We start from the raw sequence: 18801 nt of genomic DNA on the forward strand, positions 1-18801 counted from the left end.
AAAACATGGCTCCACAACTAGGGAAGTTACAACAACTTGCTCTAACTTATTTCCGGGCGATGAGAACGCATTCCTACCAAGCACAAAAAACAAGGTAAGGTGCTATTTGATTAAAAATAGGTAGCATAGTAATTCAATATTTGTAATCGGTTTGCTTAACTATTTACGACTAAAGGCTCGCTCCAGCGTATCGAAAATGCTACTAAGGATTATTGCGTCAACTTAATTTAGCTGGTTTCCTGTAATGCTCAGCGTAGGATACGTACGCTACTCTGTTTTCAAACCTCAAAATTCTCATTTAAGCACAGTAATCTTAACGCATAGCCTACAGTAGGGCTTTTCAGTTTACAGTTGCGTATAATTCAACTGAAAAGTCGCTAATAAATAATTACTGCGCTTATTAGGTTACAACTCGGATAACGTACCGTTGGAATAAAACAGAAACAGCGCGACACAGGACGAGCGAGCAAAGAGCACAGGACAGCAGCGCTCGGTCTTCTGTCGCGCTATTTCTGTTTTCTTTTATGCGAAGCATATTACGAGAGCTCAACCCAGCTCCTCAGGCGCGGCGGTGTCGCCTTCAATACCACGTGACACCGTGACGTCACGACAGAGGAGAGACGGGGCTCCAACTCGCGCCGTCGCTCGCGGCGTCGCGGCGGTATATAAGCAGCTGCGCTTGCCTCTGCTACACACTCACGAGGTGAGATGCCTCCTGGAGACACAGCTGCTCGTTGGAATGAGAAGCGATGGTTGCGGCGTGCTACAGAGACTGATTTTCTAGGAGGCTTTGGCTCAACTCTTGCAAGATAGGCTAGGTGGGAATCGAACCAGGGTCTCCGGAGTGTGAGACGGAGACGCTACCACTGAGAAACGAGTACGATGCTTCAAAGCGGTACAAAAGCGCCTCTAGTGAATGAGGTGTTGCCTTAGAAACGAGCTGTTTCTAAGGCTCAGGCGCGCGTCGCTTGCTCAGGCGCACATTTCGTTGCCGCGCCGAACGCTGCGTTGCTCGACGCTCACCGCGTCCAATGCGGGGCGCGTAGTCGCTGCTCCGTAGCCCATTGTCTTACACCCTTTGGCGGGTCGACGGGAACGCTGTCGCGTTCCACTCTTGAAGGCGAAGCAGAGTAACGCATGAGTTGTTTCTTCGTCTAGCCGAACCAAATATAGCCAAGCAACAGCAGTTCACCAGGCTAAACAGTGGTTCAACAACTAAAATAAAGGCTAGTATGCTTCGCATCCTGGGCTTAACCTTAGCTAAGCCACAGCCATTTTTTTTGCCAACGATGGACCAACCACCCTTTTTGAACACACTGCCAACACATCGTTATCTGCTTTTGTACAAATGTACTCTGCATGGCCCTAAATAAAGCTAAACCAGTCCTTCTAATTTTCTTCGGTGGGAACTGTGAATGGGTAGTAAAACGTTAAACCTTAAGTTTTGAGGTGCCTAACTCAGCGCACCAGAAATTATAGGTGGACTTTATGGAGTAAGTACGTGTAGCCAATATATTTAGCAAAGCATCATGACCGGGTTTGAACAGATGCTATAAAGTTTTGGTGGTGATTAATAGGGAATAAAAATAAAGGACACTCTTGGTGCAATAATCAAGGCAGAAGTTGAGCCAGTCGCATTTCTATGAATTTTACATTATATTATTTTTTGCTTTGCCGGGCTGCATGTTTCTAGTACCGGGGACAGTTCACAAAAATGTCCTACGCTAGAAACGTTCTTAAGAGAAAATGCCAGCCAATCTTGTTGCTGTACATGCCGGTGAATGACAGAGATTACTTACAAACAAAAGTCTGCGCATTCTGCGTTTGGTCTATCAAAGTCAGTATCGGAGTACACTTCCGCGATGTAGTGTGAGCGGTTTGTTCGTGCTCGTCTTTCTTTTTGTCTATCCCGCCTTCCACTCTCTTTCTCTTTTTATTCCCCTGAAGCCTTCCCCCGTGCAGAAAAGCCAACCGAAACTACCTCTGCTTAACCTTCCTGCCTTTCTATGCATAATTCTCTCTCTCTCTCTCTCTTGACTTTGGTGTGTCGAACAGCTTCGATGAAGATGAAGATATCTGCCCATGTGCTAAAACGTTTGTGCTGGGTTCCAAGCAATTGCCTAATATCGGGATTTCTTTTTTTTAATGAGAATAGCTTCCTTTGACTCTTTCACCCGTTATAGTTGTCGGTGGCTGGCTGGTCGGTAAATGGGGGCTGGTGACTGGTGATCGGCGTCTGGTGATCGGTGGCTGGTTGTTGGTGTTTGGTGGCGAGGTGCATTCATGGCCCAAACGCCAATGTATGTAGTTATTTGACATGCACGCGCTGTCGGGAGAAAGCATTGTCAAAAGGTGTACAGGTCGCCTCCCATGCCGGCGCTCGCGTTGCTGGAGACAACACAGATAGGGCGAATCTGCCTATATTTTTAGACACTTAAACCACGCGGCCATACATACGCCGACTAACGGCTTTCTTCTCTGCGGAATAACGGAATAAAACAGCAAACGCTACCGCAATGTCCTGACTGCAACAAGATATGCGTCTTAAAGCAAGTCACTCCTTCAATGAATTGAACGGCTTTGTAGAGGTGTTCGGCTTTGTAGGTGTTCGGCTTTGTAGAGGCTTTGTAGAGGTGCATTGTGAATTATCGCCGATGTTTTGTCCGCAAGTTTGTTTTTTGTAGAAAATCTCCACTCGAAAAACTAATAGCAGAAATACTAATGGACGTCGCGTTTCTGGACAGAAATATGGCTCGCGAAAAAAGAATCCTATACACTTTTCTCTGATTAGGAGTAATCGCTTAAAACGATGACATGTATGAAAAGCTTGAGGCAAAATATTTAAAAAGAACGCACTGATGCTCGAGGGAACTAAAATGTAATGCCTGCTGCCTCTTCATTTGTGCGAGACAAGGACATGAGGCTGTGCCTGAAGGAGGAGAAAATAACTTTATTGAGTCCTGAGGGACCGCTCCCCACCCACTCTTGGTTTAGTGGTCGGCAGGGGTCGCGGACCGCACCCACGTTGGGACGGGAAGCCCCTGAGCCTGCGACCTTTCGTGAGCCTTCTGGACCGCCCGGAACTGGGTCTGGTGGCCATCACTTCGCAGGGCGTCCACCCAGTCTTCTTCTTTACTCAACACGGTGCCGCTTAACACGGAGCATTGCCAGAGCATGTGCGCTTGCGAGCAGTACGATTCGCCACAATCCGGACATTGCGGCTCTATCTCTGGTGAACAATAGCTCAGTCTGCCTCTCGAGGGGAACGACCCTGTCTGAAGCATTCTGAATATCGATGACTGTGGTCCAGTGAGTTTAGCGTGGGCAAGCGGGAAGGTACTACTCGACAGCTGATAATGCGTTGTTATTTCGTTGAAGGTGAGCAGCGGGTCTCGGTGCTCCCCTCCCTCTCCGCCGCTTCGCTCACCACGATCGCTGCGGTGTGTGTCCGCGCGCGCCGCCGTGCGCCAGCTCGTTGGCGTTGGGGAAGTCGGCGTGCCCGTCTGCCCCCATGTGGGCCGGAAACCATTTGACGATGTGATGATGATGTGAAGGAACTGATAATAGAACACAATGCTTGCCTACAGCAAAAGATTCCGTGGGGATGCTGCAGCCAGAAGTGTCACTTAAAAACGGGGTGCACGTCTGCCCCCATGTGGACCGGAAACCATTTGACGATGTGGTGACGATGTGAAGGAACTGATAATAGAACACAATGCTTGCCTACAGCAAAAGATTCCGTGGGGATGCTGCAGCCAGAAGTGTCGCTTAAAAACGGGGTGCACGTCTGCTCCCGTGTGGGCCGGAAACCATTTGACGATGTGGTGACGATGTGAAGAAACTGATAATAGAGCCCAATGCTTGCCTACAGCGAAATATTCCGTGGGGATGCTGCAGCCAGAAGTGTCGCTTAAAAACGGGGTGCACGCCTGCCCCTGTGTGGGCCGGAAACCATTTGACGATGCGGTGACGATGAGATGAAGCTCGTAATAGAACACAATCCTTGCCTACAGCAAAAGATTCCGTGGGGATACTGCAGCCAGAAGTGTCGCTTAAAAACGGAGTGAATGAGATCGATTAGAACGACACAGAACATCTCATTTTGTGGTGAACTGGCATATACTATTGTTCAATTATATCGAAACAGATGTGCGATACTTCGCAATAATTAAAAAAAAAAACTCGAATGTGCAGGCCATCTGCATATAAGACCACCTGCCAAGGCTTTTCTGTGGTTTGGCTTTCCACTAGGATCTTACTCCTTTCAAAGACAATACAAAAAAACGAGAAAAATACCCCTGTTCACTCATCAAAATAGAGAGATGAAATCAGCAGACGTTCCCTTGTGTTCTGGAAAGCTGGGACAAAGCCCATCCGATTACAAAATGAAAGCATTCATCCAAGCGAGCGTTAGCAGAAACGTGAGCCCACGCTCTCTCAAGTCTTTGTCCTGCTGTATAAAGCGGCGCTCAAGAAAAGATGTCAGTGACAGGGCCACCGTTCAATTTCCCCACGCATTGAATTCATACGAAAGATGACGACATCCTCTTGAGGCATTGTGTAACTCCAAGCTGCGTCAGCTAAGTTCCCAAAGTACTGCTCATACCCCACAACGTGACAAAAAGAAAGGATTCGCTGTGACACACCGGTGTCCTCGCGCTTAGCCAATTTTCCTTCATTTCGATTGCCGACAAATCCATACCGGAGAAGCAAGTGGAGAAACAGCTCGCCTCGGCGTTTTACGAAACTAGGAGACAAGGTTTATTCGATTGGTCATCGCTTTTTCCAAGAAATAGCATATTTAATTGGACGTCTTTCTGGAAGGACATTTTGAATTACAGGCTTTCACCTTGACTAGACAACCGAGAGAATTGAGTTTGGAAGCAATCTTCTTGACCAGCCCTCAATTAGGGACGAGGTGAACGTTCTTAAAGTAGTATTATCCTCTCGCGTCTCAACAAGCTTAATTTATATATATATATATATATCCTTTCTTTGTGGAAGCCGATTGGGGATCAATGGCGTGACTCTATGCTCAAAATCAAAGCTTCTTTCTTTTGCCCGACTTACCGCAAAAGTCTTGGTGGAGGGCTCCGCATCATCATCTCCCACAGAATGTGCACTGACATATCAGTCATGAGCCATGTCATCACTAGAAACTTTGGCAATCATGCAAAAAAGTGAAGGAACTTGCGCGTGGTCGCACATTCATCAAGTCACTGCTAGACGGGTATTCACATCGGGATTCACCGATTACGAATTTCGCTTGTTTCATCAAGGAAGAAAAGTACTTTGTTCAACTTGTTTTGTCAGTTCGGCCAGCAGGAATAGCTTTTTCCACCGCTTTGCCAATGCAGTTGGCCACGGCTGCATTTCTTCATTTACTACTGCTTGACCTCAGGTTTACGTGCTTAACAGAAGAATGAGGAATGAACCTTGTCAGGATATGTGTCGTTCTGGCGCTGAAGATTGGGTAATTTACGACATTGAACTTACATGCCTGTTCGTTAAGTAAGGCACTCGCGTATCCATCGCAATCCGCTTGTGTCGACTTCTTGTACAGACTCTGAAGAGGGCGCCCGAACTTTTGGCACTCACCTGTGAAGCAGTGCGCCTTTCACCAGGAGTAGGTGGACCACCCTAGTGTGTCCATTCTGCGAAGCTATGTGTAGCGGCGTCTTGCCTTCACCGTCCATCTCGTTGATGATCAGGTGACCCTTCTTGCTTTCGAGCAGGTGGCGAACCGTGTTGTAACGACCGTACCTATAGCGCGGGAAAGATGACCGGATTGATGTCACTGTGATGGCATTTCGCCGAAACGGCAGATCTGGTGAAGATTGTACCAGATACTTTGCCAATGCTCACGCTAACACTTCTCAGGATGAGGAAATGATTTAGTTGGTAATGAACCATTGCGAGTAGCACAACTTACATTCCCGCGTAACACGCGAACATCCAAAGATTTTCTGAAAGCAAAACTACCTTCCAATACACGATTCCTGCTGGCTGCTTGGAGAGAGCTTACAAAAAAAAAATTATTTTTGCTCTCACATTTCAGTAACGGTTGGTGCCAGTGGTCGTTAAAAGTGCGTTTGTGAAGCGCAATGAATGATTGACTTTTTCGAGTCTGTAAAATAAGTTGAGCTGCTCGCAAGGCTTCATTACACAATACAATCAACATATACAACATGAAATGAGGCTTTCCGAAACTTCTCAGTAAATAGTGAACACGCTAAATGTAGATGACTTGTCATATTGAAATATTCAAGTAGTGCTCTGTCATTATGACTGCTCAATAAGGGAAACCAGCAATGAGTTAATAATTAAGTTCTTGAGTCTAACAAATATTGACTGGCGGCAAGAATGCAAAACCATGCGACGCGGGAAATGCGATATGTCCTTCTTTGGCAAAATTATCAATAGCTTCGTGGTTCATTTTGTGTAATACTGCATGCTTGTTGCCTTTCATTTCCCGATCACGGTATGAACGCTTTGAATATTCAAAAGTTCTGGCTCTTCAAAGTGCATTTACGAATATGGCACAGAGCCAAATGGCTCATGGCGTGACTAGGCGGTTTCTTTTGGTGCATATTCATACAGCCGTCTCATTTTGACGGCCAGCAAAGGAACGCCAAGCTCTGTTTATAGGAATAACGTCATGAAGATGACGAACTCGTGCGTATTTAAATAAAACTAGCCCTTTTGCTTACGACTTCAGTCTTAAATTTCACGTGGTATAGCTAATGAATGCCTACTGATGCCCTAGTTCCCAATTATAAGGAAAGCTGCGCAGCTGTATACATGTAACCTGCATTAGCTCACTTTTAGGCAATCGTCCCTGTCTTGATTGAAGCGAGGATGTCCTTCAATTTTTGCTCCCTGTTCATTCCTTGAGAATTCCATTGGCTGCCAGACGAACCAGTCTTTCGGTATTAAGAGAAATTAAACCTCAATGTTCCTTTCAAGCAGATAATAATAATAATATTTGGGGTTTTACGTGCCAAAACCACTTTCTGATTATGAGGCACGCCGTAGTGGAGGACTCCGGAAATTTTGACCACCTGGGGTTCTTTAACGTGCACCTAAATCTAAGTACACGGGTGTTTTCGCATTTCGCCCCCATCGAAATGCGGCCGCCGTGGCCGGGATTCGATCCCGCGACCTCGTGCTCAGCAGCCCAACACCATAGCCACTGAGCAACCACGGCGGGTCTTTCAAGCAGAGTCCATAAAACTAAATCTGTCGTATTTCGGTTACTTCATGCGGACTGCCACTTCAACGGAACGAAGCTTAATGCTTGCTAAAGCTGAAAGACGAAGAGAACGGGGACGTTAGTGCACGAGATGGTCAGATGGCATTCTTCGGGCCACAGGAAAGCGTCTCAGTGAGCTTAAAAAACTTGTTTTAAGTAAGTTTTTTTAGTGGCAGTGTCATGTTTATGGTGTCACTAAGAGTCGAAAGCGACTGGGTGGTACGTAAGAGCGTTCGTTTCTTATGCGACTGTGTACCGCGCTGTTGCCTTAAATTTTTTTGTGATTGCATCGAAGCTGTCCAACACACACTGTGAGTATGTATTTTCTTTGAAGCTCAAGAGCTCGCTCCACCATGGCGTCCAGATTGTGTGGTGGCTGCTCACCCTCATAAATCAAGGAGGAGAAAGAGGAGGAGACAAAGGGGAGGAAAGACAGGGAGGTTAGCCAGTGTAAGTACCAGCTGGCTACCCTCTCTGGGGAAAGGGGTAAAGAGAATAAAAGGAGAAAGAAGAAGAAGAGGGAAAAAAAGTGGAAAGCAGAAAAATCACACAGTAACGCGATACTTCCAACTTTTCCAACTGTGGCTCTGTACGTGCATAATGCGCAAGTCCGCGAGAGTGCTGCAGCAGTTTGCAAAGTCACTTCACCTGAACCGTCGCGTGAGACTGAGTAACCCGCTCCACCGCACGAATAGTTTACTTTGCTTCCTATTTGCTTGTTCCTTTCTTCGTCTATTCTGCCCTTAGCCGCTTTTCCCGAGACACATCACAGTCAATCAACAGCAGTTATCCATGGCATTTTAAAATTTGATATATCTAGCCGTCTCTATGACGGCGGCATCGTTAACATCGGCGAAACTTAAAATTGTAAGAATTTGCACTCGATGCTTTAGTCGATGACATGTTAAAGTGACCTGGCGAGGGAAAGACTAGAGAGAGAGGGGGAGGGGGAGTGGTTCTGGATTTATTTCCCCCAACTTGCGACTCGAGAGCTACTTTGAGATATCAGATCAGTGCCGCGAAGTAGATCAATCGCGGCACCAGTTGGTATCAGGATGCAAGAGGTACATTTTTTTCGCGCTGCCAAAGTTGTAGTTGCTGGGGCGGTTAACGATTTGCGATTCTGCAACACTTGTCGTGACTATATGGCCCCTCTAGAACACGTCAAAAAGGAATGAGAGGAGTGTCGCAATGCACTCCTGTTCACTGCGGCTACTGCTGGTCGCTCACCTTGCGGCGAAGTGTAGGGGCGACTGATTGTCGTTGTTCTTGAGGTTTACGATGGCGCCAAAGTGGAGCAGGCTTTCGATTGTTTTGAGCTGGCCATTTCTCGAAGCGTAATGCATCGCTGTGCAGCCCTGGATATCGCGCTCGTTGAGCAGCTCAGCGAAGTCTTTCAGTCGCTGCAAAATAACGTCGTGCGAAGGAGTTTTGTCAGTTACACTTTCGGGCACTGGAAGAGAAGCAGAATTCAAACAATCATTTTTACGAGTGTTACATGGCCGTAACTCCGCATTAAAGATATCATATGATTATGAAACTTACATATTCAAATCACGAAAGTTTGCTATTGGGAATTGGAGCTCCGGGCGTGTATACTCCTTCAATTCGGCACTAGGAGGAGGAAGTGGAGCCAGGTAGGCTATTTGATGCGGAAAGCCGATAGTCGGTGGCTTATTAGAGTTACCGAATGAGGTACTAAGACAAGGGAAGCGCAGTCGAGAAAGGCGGATAACTTGGTGGTGTGATGAAATTAGGACATTTGCAGGTATAAGATAGGGTCAGCTGGCGCAAGACAAGAACAATTGGAGATCGCTGAGAAAGGCCTTCGTCCTACAGTGGATATAAAATAGGCTGATGATGATAACGATAATATTTCTTCAATAATGATTGCTGGCTTTTTCATCGCGATTATTCAGATGTAAAGACAGTGCGAAATAGCCAGGAAGCATAAAAGAGTAAGGTAACAAAGGCCAAAGCATTGACGTGTGTTGTTTGTTTCTTTGTTTCTTTTGTTTCTTGGGTAGAGAGGCATTGCAAAGAAAAGTTTCCTACAGGCTATGGGAAAGTTCGTAACTTTCATCGTTAATTCGAGCTGATTAGATAGTACATGTGTGCGTGCCCAAAATAGAGTGAACAAATAGAAGACTTAGCCTTCCATAACATAAGTATAGCCCATACATCCCTGTCATCGAAATATGCTGGAAGCAAAATGTCATCCTGTGTACGCGGTGTCGAAAACGAGCTGCGAGTTGCTCACGGGGGCAGAGAAAAAAATGATGCACTGGGCCCACATGCGTTGCGCTCACACGCTTTTTATTGGTTTGGCACAAGTTACGTGTAACGTCTTGCTTACGGTTTACACACGAATTTTCCAAGACGGAGGACCGGGAAACCAGTTGCGCCACTGGAGTTGGCCTCAGGTCTCGATATTTAGAACCACCGCTACAGAGGTCCTAGGGCAATAATAGCGCCCCGGCGACGGAGGGAAACAAGGTTTTTAAGTGAACCTTGCTCTGCAGTAAGCAGACTTATTGCTCATTAAAATTTTATATAAGCCCGCGATTTCCAATACTCTGGTTGTTTAAGAACACATGGTCTTACATATTGAAGCAGCATGCGCAGCCCATACGTGAGACAGCAATATCTCCGCAGGGAGTTGATGTATTCTACAAGTCTGCCTGCAAACAGTAAGCATGTATAGTTGAAGCCAGCTTTAGCTTCCACGAGTCGCTGGTGCCTGAACTCTTTAGATGCCAGTGTTGCGTGACTACTGGTGTCGACGGCCCCAGCGGTGAGTGGGATCTCTTGTTGCCTGTGGCCCTTGTCAGTATATTCAGCTGGAACTCATTGTGACGCTCGCTTCCGCGAAGCTGCGGAGTTTTCGAGCAGGATACGGTGCAGTGAGCATAGCTGCAGCTTGCGCCGGCTGCAACGCTGTGTTCTTTTCTTTTTTGAGGACGATCGAGAGGAAGCCTTGTGATCAGGGGTCACGAAAGAGAAGGTTCAGTACTGCAGACGGTGAGTAAGATTGTTCGCAACGAGAAGTAATCGACCTGCGGGGTTTCGCTATCCGGGGGCAATCCTCCCTTTCTTTGTCAGTCTCCCATATGAAACCCTTTGTTGCGAGCCCGACGATCGATTATTAGGGGGTCAGAAGCGGTTGACAGAGAGCGACGGGAGAGACGTGGACACTGGCCTGCGCTTGTCAGGTCCTTGTGCTGTCCTTTACATCGCTTGTACTGGTGCTATTGGACGGGGCGCAGATAAACAACAACAGTCCCAATAATTTTATTTCTTCTTTACGCCTGGATGTAAGTGTTTCTTTTTGATTGATCTCGCGATCAACCTCGACCGCGCAGTTTACGGTAAACGAGGATACTTCATTCGGTATCTCGCTTGAACTGCCTGCGTGTGCAGATTTGTGCTAACAGTGCCAGCAACAAATGTTGCTTCTGCACAGTCGTCATCAATAAGGCGTGCTTTCAAAAAGTGATATTGCACCTCTGTATTGGCAGTTGGCAAGTTTTGCGTGGTATTTCTTATTATTGTGTTCACTTGAGTGATTGGCTTCTGTCTGCTAGTGGAAACTGTAGAACCCGTTGCAATACTGCTGTCTTTCTTTTTAAATTTCTTTTTTTTTTCTGTAGACTCTTCTAGCCCGTTTCCAGGATTCATTATTGCTCGAATGGTCTCGTATGAGCTCCAGCGATATTGCACTTTTAGAAAACGCGCTGTAAGCGCCAGAACGCTCTCATGCGACCTCCTCCGCGCCATTTTTTTATATATCTTTTATTTCTGTATTGCTATCTCCTCTTTCCCATAGGCTAGACAGGCGTTGTAGTAATTTTTCAATACTTGCCAGCCTGCTTTTCCCTTGTTTTCTTGTCTCTCAGTGTTACGTATATATGCATCATCATCATCATCATCATCATCATCATCATCGTCGTCGTCGTCGTCGTCATCATCATCACCGACGATGACGACGATGACAACAACGACGAGAATGACAGTAATAATAACAATAATAATAACAACAAGAAAAATAATAATAATAATAGTAATAATAGTAATAATAATAACAAAGACCTCCTATCGCCATTCTCGAGTTACTGGAAATTATTTCGTTTGCTTAGGTAAACGCCGCTGTCACAGTGGTTGACAGCTGCCAGCGTTTCCACTCGCGGCCATAAGCAAACCGAATCCTAGGGAAAGTGGTGCGACCGGCAGCCGCGTACCTCGTTGATCTCCCCGTGGAAGTCGTCCAGGAGCCCCCCGCTGAGCACGATGTGATGCAGCAGGTTGCGGCGCAGGTTGTCCTTGACGCTCAGGTCGGCGTCCAGCCTCAGCAGGGCTGTCACCGTCTTCCAGGCACCGCGGGCAGCCGCCAGCAGGATCACCGTGCGGCCCTCCTTGTCCGTGGCGTTCATGCTGGCACCCTGTTGTAAAGCACGCCGCGCGAATTGAGCGGAAGCGTGAACTCCGAGATGGGTCGCAGCCCGATCTCGGAAGTCGTGTATAAGCCATACAGTTTTCTATACTGGAAGGTAGTAGTGGAAAGGTTTGGGCGCCACCATTGTTCTGCTAATGCGGGAACTTCGAGCTTGTGGGCTTCAGACGCTCTGGTGACGTTATTTATTGCATCGAATCTTTCTAAATGTTTGAAAAAAAATTGATTGTTTTCCAGGACAAGCAAGGCAATTAACCTTCTGGCATGTGCAGAGTGATTGTGAACTGTTGCGTTTAATATATAACATTTCGTTGAAATTTGAAATTTCCAAAGCCGTTTGAAGCCACAAGGACGAAATTTATCGAAAAACTTGTGACATTAAAGTACGACCTCGCTCGAGCCTGCACTTTTAGAAGAATTCCCGGCGGTAAATATTGCGAGAGACGCCAGTTTTGCTGTCACATTTCGCACCAGTTCACATACAGCGTCGCAAGTTTGCGACAGCAGTCATTCGCGCCAACTAATCTCACCGTTTGTAAGAATTGCCACAACTCTGCCCTTTTGACATATGGCTAGGCTGACACGACATTCACGCTACACTCAAAAACATCGTTCGGCTAGTCGAGAACCCTGACGGAGCTTTTTGTATTTACAAGACTCGAAGCCAGAGCTGTTATCCGATGGTGATGCCTCCTTGTATAGCGGTAATTCCATCACACGAAACTCTTCTCAAGTGATCGCGCCTTGGCCTATCCCTGGCGGAGAGCTTCCCCGCGGGCCACCTGTTTTATTACGCGAACATAAGTGCCGCGTGCTTTTTGTCTTCTCTTTCATGACGTAGTTGTGACGTCAACATAACGGGCTCACGCCACTGGGGCGAAGCTGTTACTGAGCGCCCTAACTAATTCGGAGAGGGTCGAAGGCTGCATACCAGCAGCCGGCTTGCGGAATAAACGCGACTATATCCTACACCACGCACGTTAATCCTACGCAGTGCTTGTTCTCGTCTAGTTCTCTCGGTCCCTCTGTCTACGTACGCGGTGTAAGGGATGTTTGCAATCGTATACCAGCTACCCCGTGCACTATAAAAAGTTTACGCCCTCTGAGTCGTATCTTGCCACACAACGATAAACCTCATCTGTCTTGTCCGCATTTCCTTTCTTTAACGCTGCGAGCCCGGTACTTCCCAGTAACGAACGGCATGCGCGTTATCAGCATGACACAGCGTTGCCGACAGGAAAGTAGCGGGTGCGGCGTTTTCAAGAAAGGAAACGCAAGCGAGGCAGACGACGATTATCGCTGTGTGGCAGATGTACACCCCAAGGGGTGTAAACTTCTCTTAGCGTGTATATCCTACACCAGGCGCATTATTCCAACGATTGGATTGGATTGGATTCCCTTCTTCGATCCCAACGCAGCGCTTGTCTTCGTCGTTCTTTCGGTCCCTCTGTCTACGTACGCACCATAAGCGATGTTTGTAATGGAATACCAACTATAGCCCGAATCCAAAGCCTTCACTCTTAAAACGGTTGCACCCTTTGTGGCGTATATTTGTCCCACAACTATAATCGTCATCTGCCTTGCTTGCGTTTCCTTTCCTGAAAACACGGCGCTCGCTACTTTCCTGTCGAGATTGCTGCGTCAGACTGATAAGGCGCATGCCGTTCGTGACTGGAAAGTATCGGGCTCGCAGCGTTGAAGAAAGGAAACGCGGGCAGCACGGATGACGATTATTATTGTGGGACAAGATACGCCCCAAAGTGTGCAGGAAGTCTGGGTTTGCTCGGGCACGTTAGCTCGGAATACGCGTAAGGTCGAGCACCACGTACCTCGGAGACGAGGTACTCGACGAGCTCGACGTGGTCGAACATGGCGGCGCAGTGCAGAGGCGTCATCTGTTGGGCGTCGCTGCAGGTGAGGCAGTGCACCCGCTGGTCCGGCTGCCGGGAGAACATGAGCCGCACGATGTCCATGGCGCCCTGGGCGCACGCCAGGTGCACGGGCGTCGACAGGTCGTGCTGTTGGGTGCTGATCAGCGCGCCGCTCTCGAGGCACAGCTGAACCGCCTGCGATCACGACGTCATGCGTCCCCCAAAAAGTGACACGCGTTATAATAATAATAATGATAAGAATAATAACAAAGAAAACAGTCAGGAAGATTGAGAATTGCACGCATGCAAGCGATCAACCCCAGCAAGTGTTCAGAATCGCGTCTGTCAGCTGTTGTAACGTGTCACTCGTCTTATTTGAGTTACTGACTGACTGAATGACTGACTTAGCGTTTTTGTGTGACCTCAATGCGCATTTTCTTTATAAGTAGCTTTTGGCAAAGCCACTGATGGCCTACTTCAAAGATCAGCTCCCTACAGACTTCAAGCTTTAGGTTTTCTCTTTCTCTTTTAATTGCAACAATCCGCATCAAATGCAGTGCATTGAATGGTGATAACTTCAATTTGTCAGTTTCCACGAACTTAGAAGAATTTAAGGTAAAGCTCAGTCCTTAAGTACCACAGGACTTTTTCTTCGATGGGAAAAAGAAAAGAGAGACGTCGAAGATTATTTCGTATTCTGTACACTTGTGGGGCTCCTGAGTTATTTTATACCCACTTTTATGTCTCCGGCGTGGACGGCAGAGTGGAGAGGCACGTTGCCATCGGCGTCGTAGAGCTTCATCATCTCAGCTCGGGAATAGCCGCTGGACTCTCCTGCGGAGAAATAAATGGCCACGCGTGCGAAGCGAATGACATAATGATCGCGCTTTCGTCATGCGTGAACGAAATACAATAGCCGTAGTGTGGAGCTCTTGCGAAGCATGTGGCGCCAACGTACTGTGGGCTATTTATCTATTTTTGATCTTTTAAAGTAATAATATAATTTACGTTTTTTTTTAGACGATACTGCAAGCCCATACTTGAGGCCGAAGCAGGTGAGAAAAACCAATGTTTAGAGTATATAACGAAATAATAGTAGCATTTGCACGAAGCGTTCACAATAAATGATGCTCTACAGGTATAGTTTTATTCCCTAGGTAGAGTCTAATACAGGTAACAGAATAAAAATGCCATAACAATAGAGTGAAGCACCAGTGGTAACGCAGCGTTTTTCGATTGAGTGCAGAGGTTTACAATATCAAAACATGCTGCGAGGCCGATAATTCCAGGCGGAGATTTTGGGGGAGAACAACGTGCGTTTCAAGGTATTATTAGGCACAAACAGAGATGCCATTTTATATGGATGATCGTGACTTGTCTCGCGAATGAAGGCTGTAGATAAGCGGTAGGCTTGCATTTAAGAATATGATTGCTCAATTTCTGCAAGAATTTAATGCTAGCAAGCTTTCGGCGCTGCTGTAAAGTGATGATATCGTCTGTTTTCGTCACTTCTGTCGGATATGCCTGTTAATAAAACCCCCAGTCCCACGCCATGGGTAAATTAGCGCGCAGTATAGCTCGAAGCCATCCATGAAGCTTATATAACGAGAGAAAAGAAAGGTGAACTTCAGCGAATCCTTCGGCCCGAACTCATGCTGCAACATGCAGCAGGCTGTTGCGGCGGACACCACCATTCTAGTCACCCGATATAATGGTAAAGGCTAGTCCTTGTCACATAATAGTAAACATATTACGAAAAGTGCTGTTAGGCAAGACGAAACGTCACAGGTTCAAAGTATCTAGGGCGGAGTTAGGTGAAGACAGAAACTCAAATCTGCGCACAGTCTTGGACACACTGGAAAACGAACACACAAAAGGTGAGCAGAAGTTGGGCCCCTCACGTACTGAGTACCGATATATGCGCGAATGCTTATCGTAATTCCAGTAACCCCATCCCCAGTTAGGCTCGTCGTAATGCGAAGCATTGAGGTTTGGTTTGAACAAGGGTTAAGTTAGAACAAGGAACAAATTAGAACGGCAGTTGTAACGCGTGCGCGAACTGCTGGTTTGTGCAATGCGGGAATGATGCAGTGCTTGTTGAACAATCTTGTTGAAGAATGTTATAGCATGTTTCATTACAATGGAGTAACTTCGTTTGCTTCACTTAGGAGGCGTAGCGTTCACGCCCAGCGATCCGTTTTCGCTTCAGTGGCACCTGGTGTGCGACTCCTGTGGGTGCTCGGAAACCATCGAGCACCTATTGTGTACCTGCCCTCGCTACGACGTACAACGCCTCTCTCTCTGCGGACAACCTTAAACCGACTGGACTCAAGAACGTTCTCGGAGTCAAAGATACTCGGAACGCGGCCACACCCGTCACAGGCACGAAAAGCGATACGTGCACTGGTACAATACTTGAAGTGCACCGGCTTAGGAGAGCGTTTATAGTGTGCGTGTGCAACCTCCCACATGCACTGAGTGCTTAGTCTCTCCCTTTTTTCCTATTTCTATTCTCCCTTTCCCCCGCCACCAGTGTAGGGTAGCAAACCGGCTGCTCGTCTGGTTGTCCTCCCTGCCTTTCCTGTCCTTGCTCTCTCTTTCTCTCTCTCTCTCTCTCTCAGTGGCGCAGCGCGGGAAGCAGGCGTCTGAGCCGCAAAATGATGACGAGCTTCTGTATACGCACTTTGGCTTACTTTCAGCGAACCCGGCGGGGGTGAGACCCTTCTAGACGCGAGGCGTTTTGGCCGGAAACGGTCCTGTACAGTGACGTGAAGACTCTACGCAGCTATTGGGGCGCGCTGAAGCGGGAAGGAGCGAGCCACTCTTTTTATAGATAGCTCTGACGTCATGGCGCCTAGCGTCAATTGTCACTTAGATCGGTAGAAGCTTAGGGCTAACGTCAACGTCAACACTCGCCACTTGCGAAAGAAAAAAAAACATGGCGCGCACTTCTGGGAAGCCGAGTGCGGATGTGTCAAGCGATGGATAAGTGATTGCGCCCTATTTTACCGGCAGTTCGGGCACTAACTTCGCGCTTGATGACTCTAGCTGTTTCGCGAAAGTAGTCGCACAGATGGCAGGAAAAACCGGGTGGCACTCAAGAAGGATGCTTTGCATTAAGGACAACTTTTCTCGCGATGCAGACAGCGTTGCCTTCGTCCGTTACAGTACTGTGGGCCGCGATCTACGAAATACAAGCACAGATGCTGTCATACTCACGGTCGACCTGCTGCGAGAAACCGTGCACAAATTTCCAAGCGCCAGAATTGACTTAGCTAGCGGATAGTTAAGCTCACCACTAGCTAAGCTAATGCTCGGTTAAGCTGAAGTTTGGCTCAACTAACTGTTAGTTGAGGTTAGCTAAGCCAAGCGCCAAAGCTAACCACCTAACAAGTGGTTAACACGGTTAGCGCGTACGGCACGCAGCTGCACGTGGCCGTAGAAGCGGAATTTGGACCTTCATTGCTTGCTGCAGGCAAATATTAGTTTTTATTTGCCATGTAGTGAAGGTGAAGGTGAAAATGAAACCTGACCTGACAAGCACGCCATAATCGTAATGACTTGGCAATGAGGGCGTGGAAGCTGTTTTTTTCATTATATGGTACTTAGGAGATGGTGTCGCCTTTAATTGGCACCAGCTACTCCTTTTCATATAGGAATAAAAATACGAATATATCGCAAGAAAAATAGTGAAATGATAAAAACACTAATTCCGGCAATATAAGCGCACTAATGTCACACTATAACTGAAAGACAACTCGAAATTATAAAAACACAAAGAAGTTGTAAAGACGTACCCACTTACAGGAGCACGGACACAGTAGTTACAGTTTCATGTTTTTAACCCCTTACGCAGTGAAATTTATCCTGTATAGCGATCAGCTATGTGTGGTCCTGGTCACGATGTTTTCCGGCTGACTATGCGGTATGCTGTCAGAAGTGTTGAAGACGCAACATGTTTGACGAACTTGATGAGGCACGCGCAGTGTAATTTCTACAGCGTTACGACTGTTCGTCAGAGACTATGATTAACAGGAAACATTGCAGTATGCGACTTCGCAAATCGACAAGTGGCGCAGGAGCTCCAACGGACCTCCGTGCCATGAGCTTGACTACATGCTCACTGGTTTTATTTACTTTCGACGATACACAAGAACGAAGTCTGGTCTTCTAAAGGAACGCAAAAAAAAGATGGCGACGAAGGAAGTGGAACAACATGACCGCGAATGTATAAGCGTGGACAGCCACGATATCGACTTTAGCAGAAGGACAGAGGGTACGACGTCGGACGTCTAGGGCTCTGCTGACGCGCGAACCAAACAGATGGCGACATTGGTTGCCTCTCACGTTCACGGTTCTGTTCGTTACTCGTTAAGCTAACGCAGACCGCTAGCGATAGCGGGTGTTCTGATTTCGAAGCCACGCAACTGACCTACCTTGCTGGTGAAGCAGCGCACGGACACGGACACGGTGAAGACACACAAGAAAAGACGACACTCGCTGCTCCTTGTGTGTCTTCACCGTGTCACTGCGCTGCTTGACCAGCAAGGTATGATGACTCATCACCAACCAGCCCAACTTTTCACATTACTGACCTAACTGTTTAAAAGGACCCCTTAGCAAAATCTGTGCTCTGAAGGAACCCAGCATGTCGTCCGTAGTTCCGTAATGCACTTTCTCTAAATGTGGACCATGGTGCTAGGTATTCGAAAGGTAATTCGAACAAATACAACCCGCCATGTAAGGTTAGTGGCTATGGCATAGTGCTGCTCATTTCGAGGCCGCCGGTGTGATTCGGCAGCGGTTGCCGCATATCGATAAAGCAAAATGCAGAAAGAAAAAGGAAACGCTGATGCGCTAAGATTTAGGTGAGCGTTATAAAACGCAGGGTGGTCAAAGTTAATGCGGAGTCTACAGCTACTGCTTGCTTCGTAGCCAAATCGTGGTTTTAGCCCGCAAAAACTTTACATTTTTTTCGAACAAATAGAGTGCTTGCCTCCCAAAACGAGTTTCTATTTCTTTTTTTTTCGTATTTAACGTTGTCAACGTATCACTTTTAATACCAATAACAACACTGGGCGCACCAGCAGGAAGATAATCGAGCACACCGTCAATAACGCGATAACGAAGAAACGCAAAATTTAGATGGAATGTTACGAAATGGTCATTGTATGACTACTCTATTGTTATCGAACTGCGCTGATCTTTTGCTTCTACGTATTCAGGAG

General features: G+C 47.1%; 2 protein-coding genes across 3 annotated transcripts in view; one reads left to right on the forward strand and one right to left on the reverse strand.

Moving 5' to 3' along the window:
• The window catches only part of LOC135905109 (GILT-like protein 1), a 213445-nt gene that overhangs the window by 67650 nt on the left and 126994 nt on the right, over positions 1-18801 (forward strand). The gene's annotated exons all lie outside the window — the stretch shown is intronic.
• The window catches only part of TrpA1 (Transient receptor potential cation channel A1), a 143620-nt gene that overhangs the window by 44180 nt on the left and 80639 nt on the right, over positions 1-18801 (reverse strand). For both annotated transcript variants that reach the window (XM_065436093.1, XM_065436092.1), the window contains exons 6-10: positions 14310-14407; positions 13532-13768; positions 11491-11691; positions 8483-8655; positions 5599-5763 (exon numbers count right to left, since the gene is read on the reverse strand). In XM_065436093.1, the coding sequence (XP_065292165.1) occupies positions 5599-5763; positions 8483-8655; positions 11491-11691; positions 13532-13768; positions 14310-14407 (874 nt within the window). The remainder of the gene's footprint in view (positions 1-5598; positions 5764-8482; positions 8656-11490; positions 11692-13531; positions 13769-14309; positions 14408-18801) is intronic.

Source organism: Dermacentor albipictus, chromosome 6 (genome assembly GCF_038994185.2).
Source record: "Dermacentor albipictus isolate Rhodes 1998 colony chromosome 6, USDA_Dalb.pri_finalv2, whole genome shotgun sequence".
Classification (NCBI taxonomy): Eukaryota; Metazoa; Arthropoda; class Arachnida; order Ixodida; family Ixodidae; genus Dermacentor; species Dermacentor albipictus.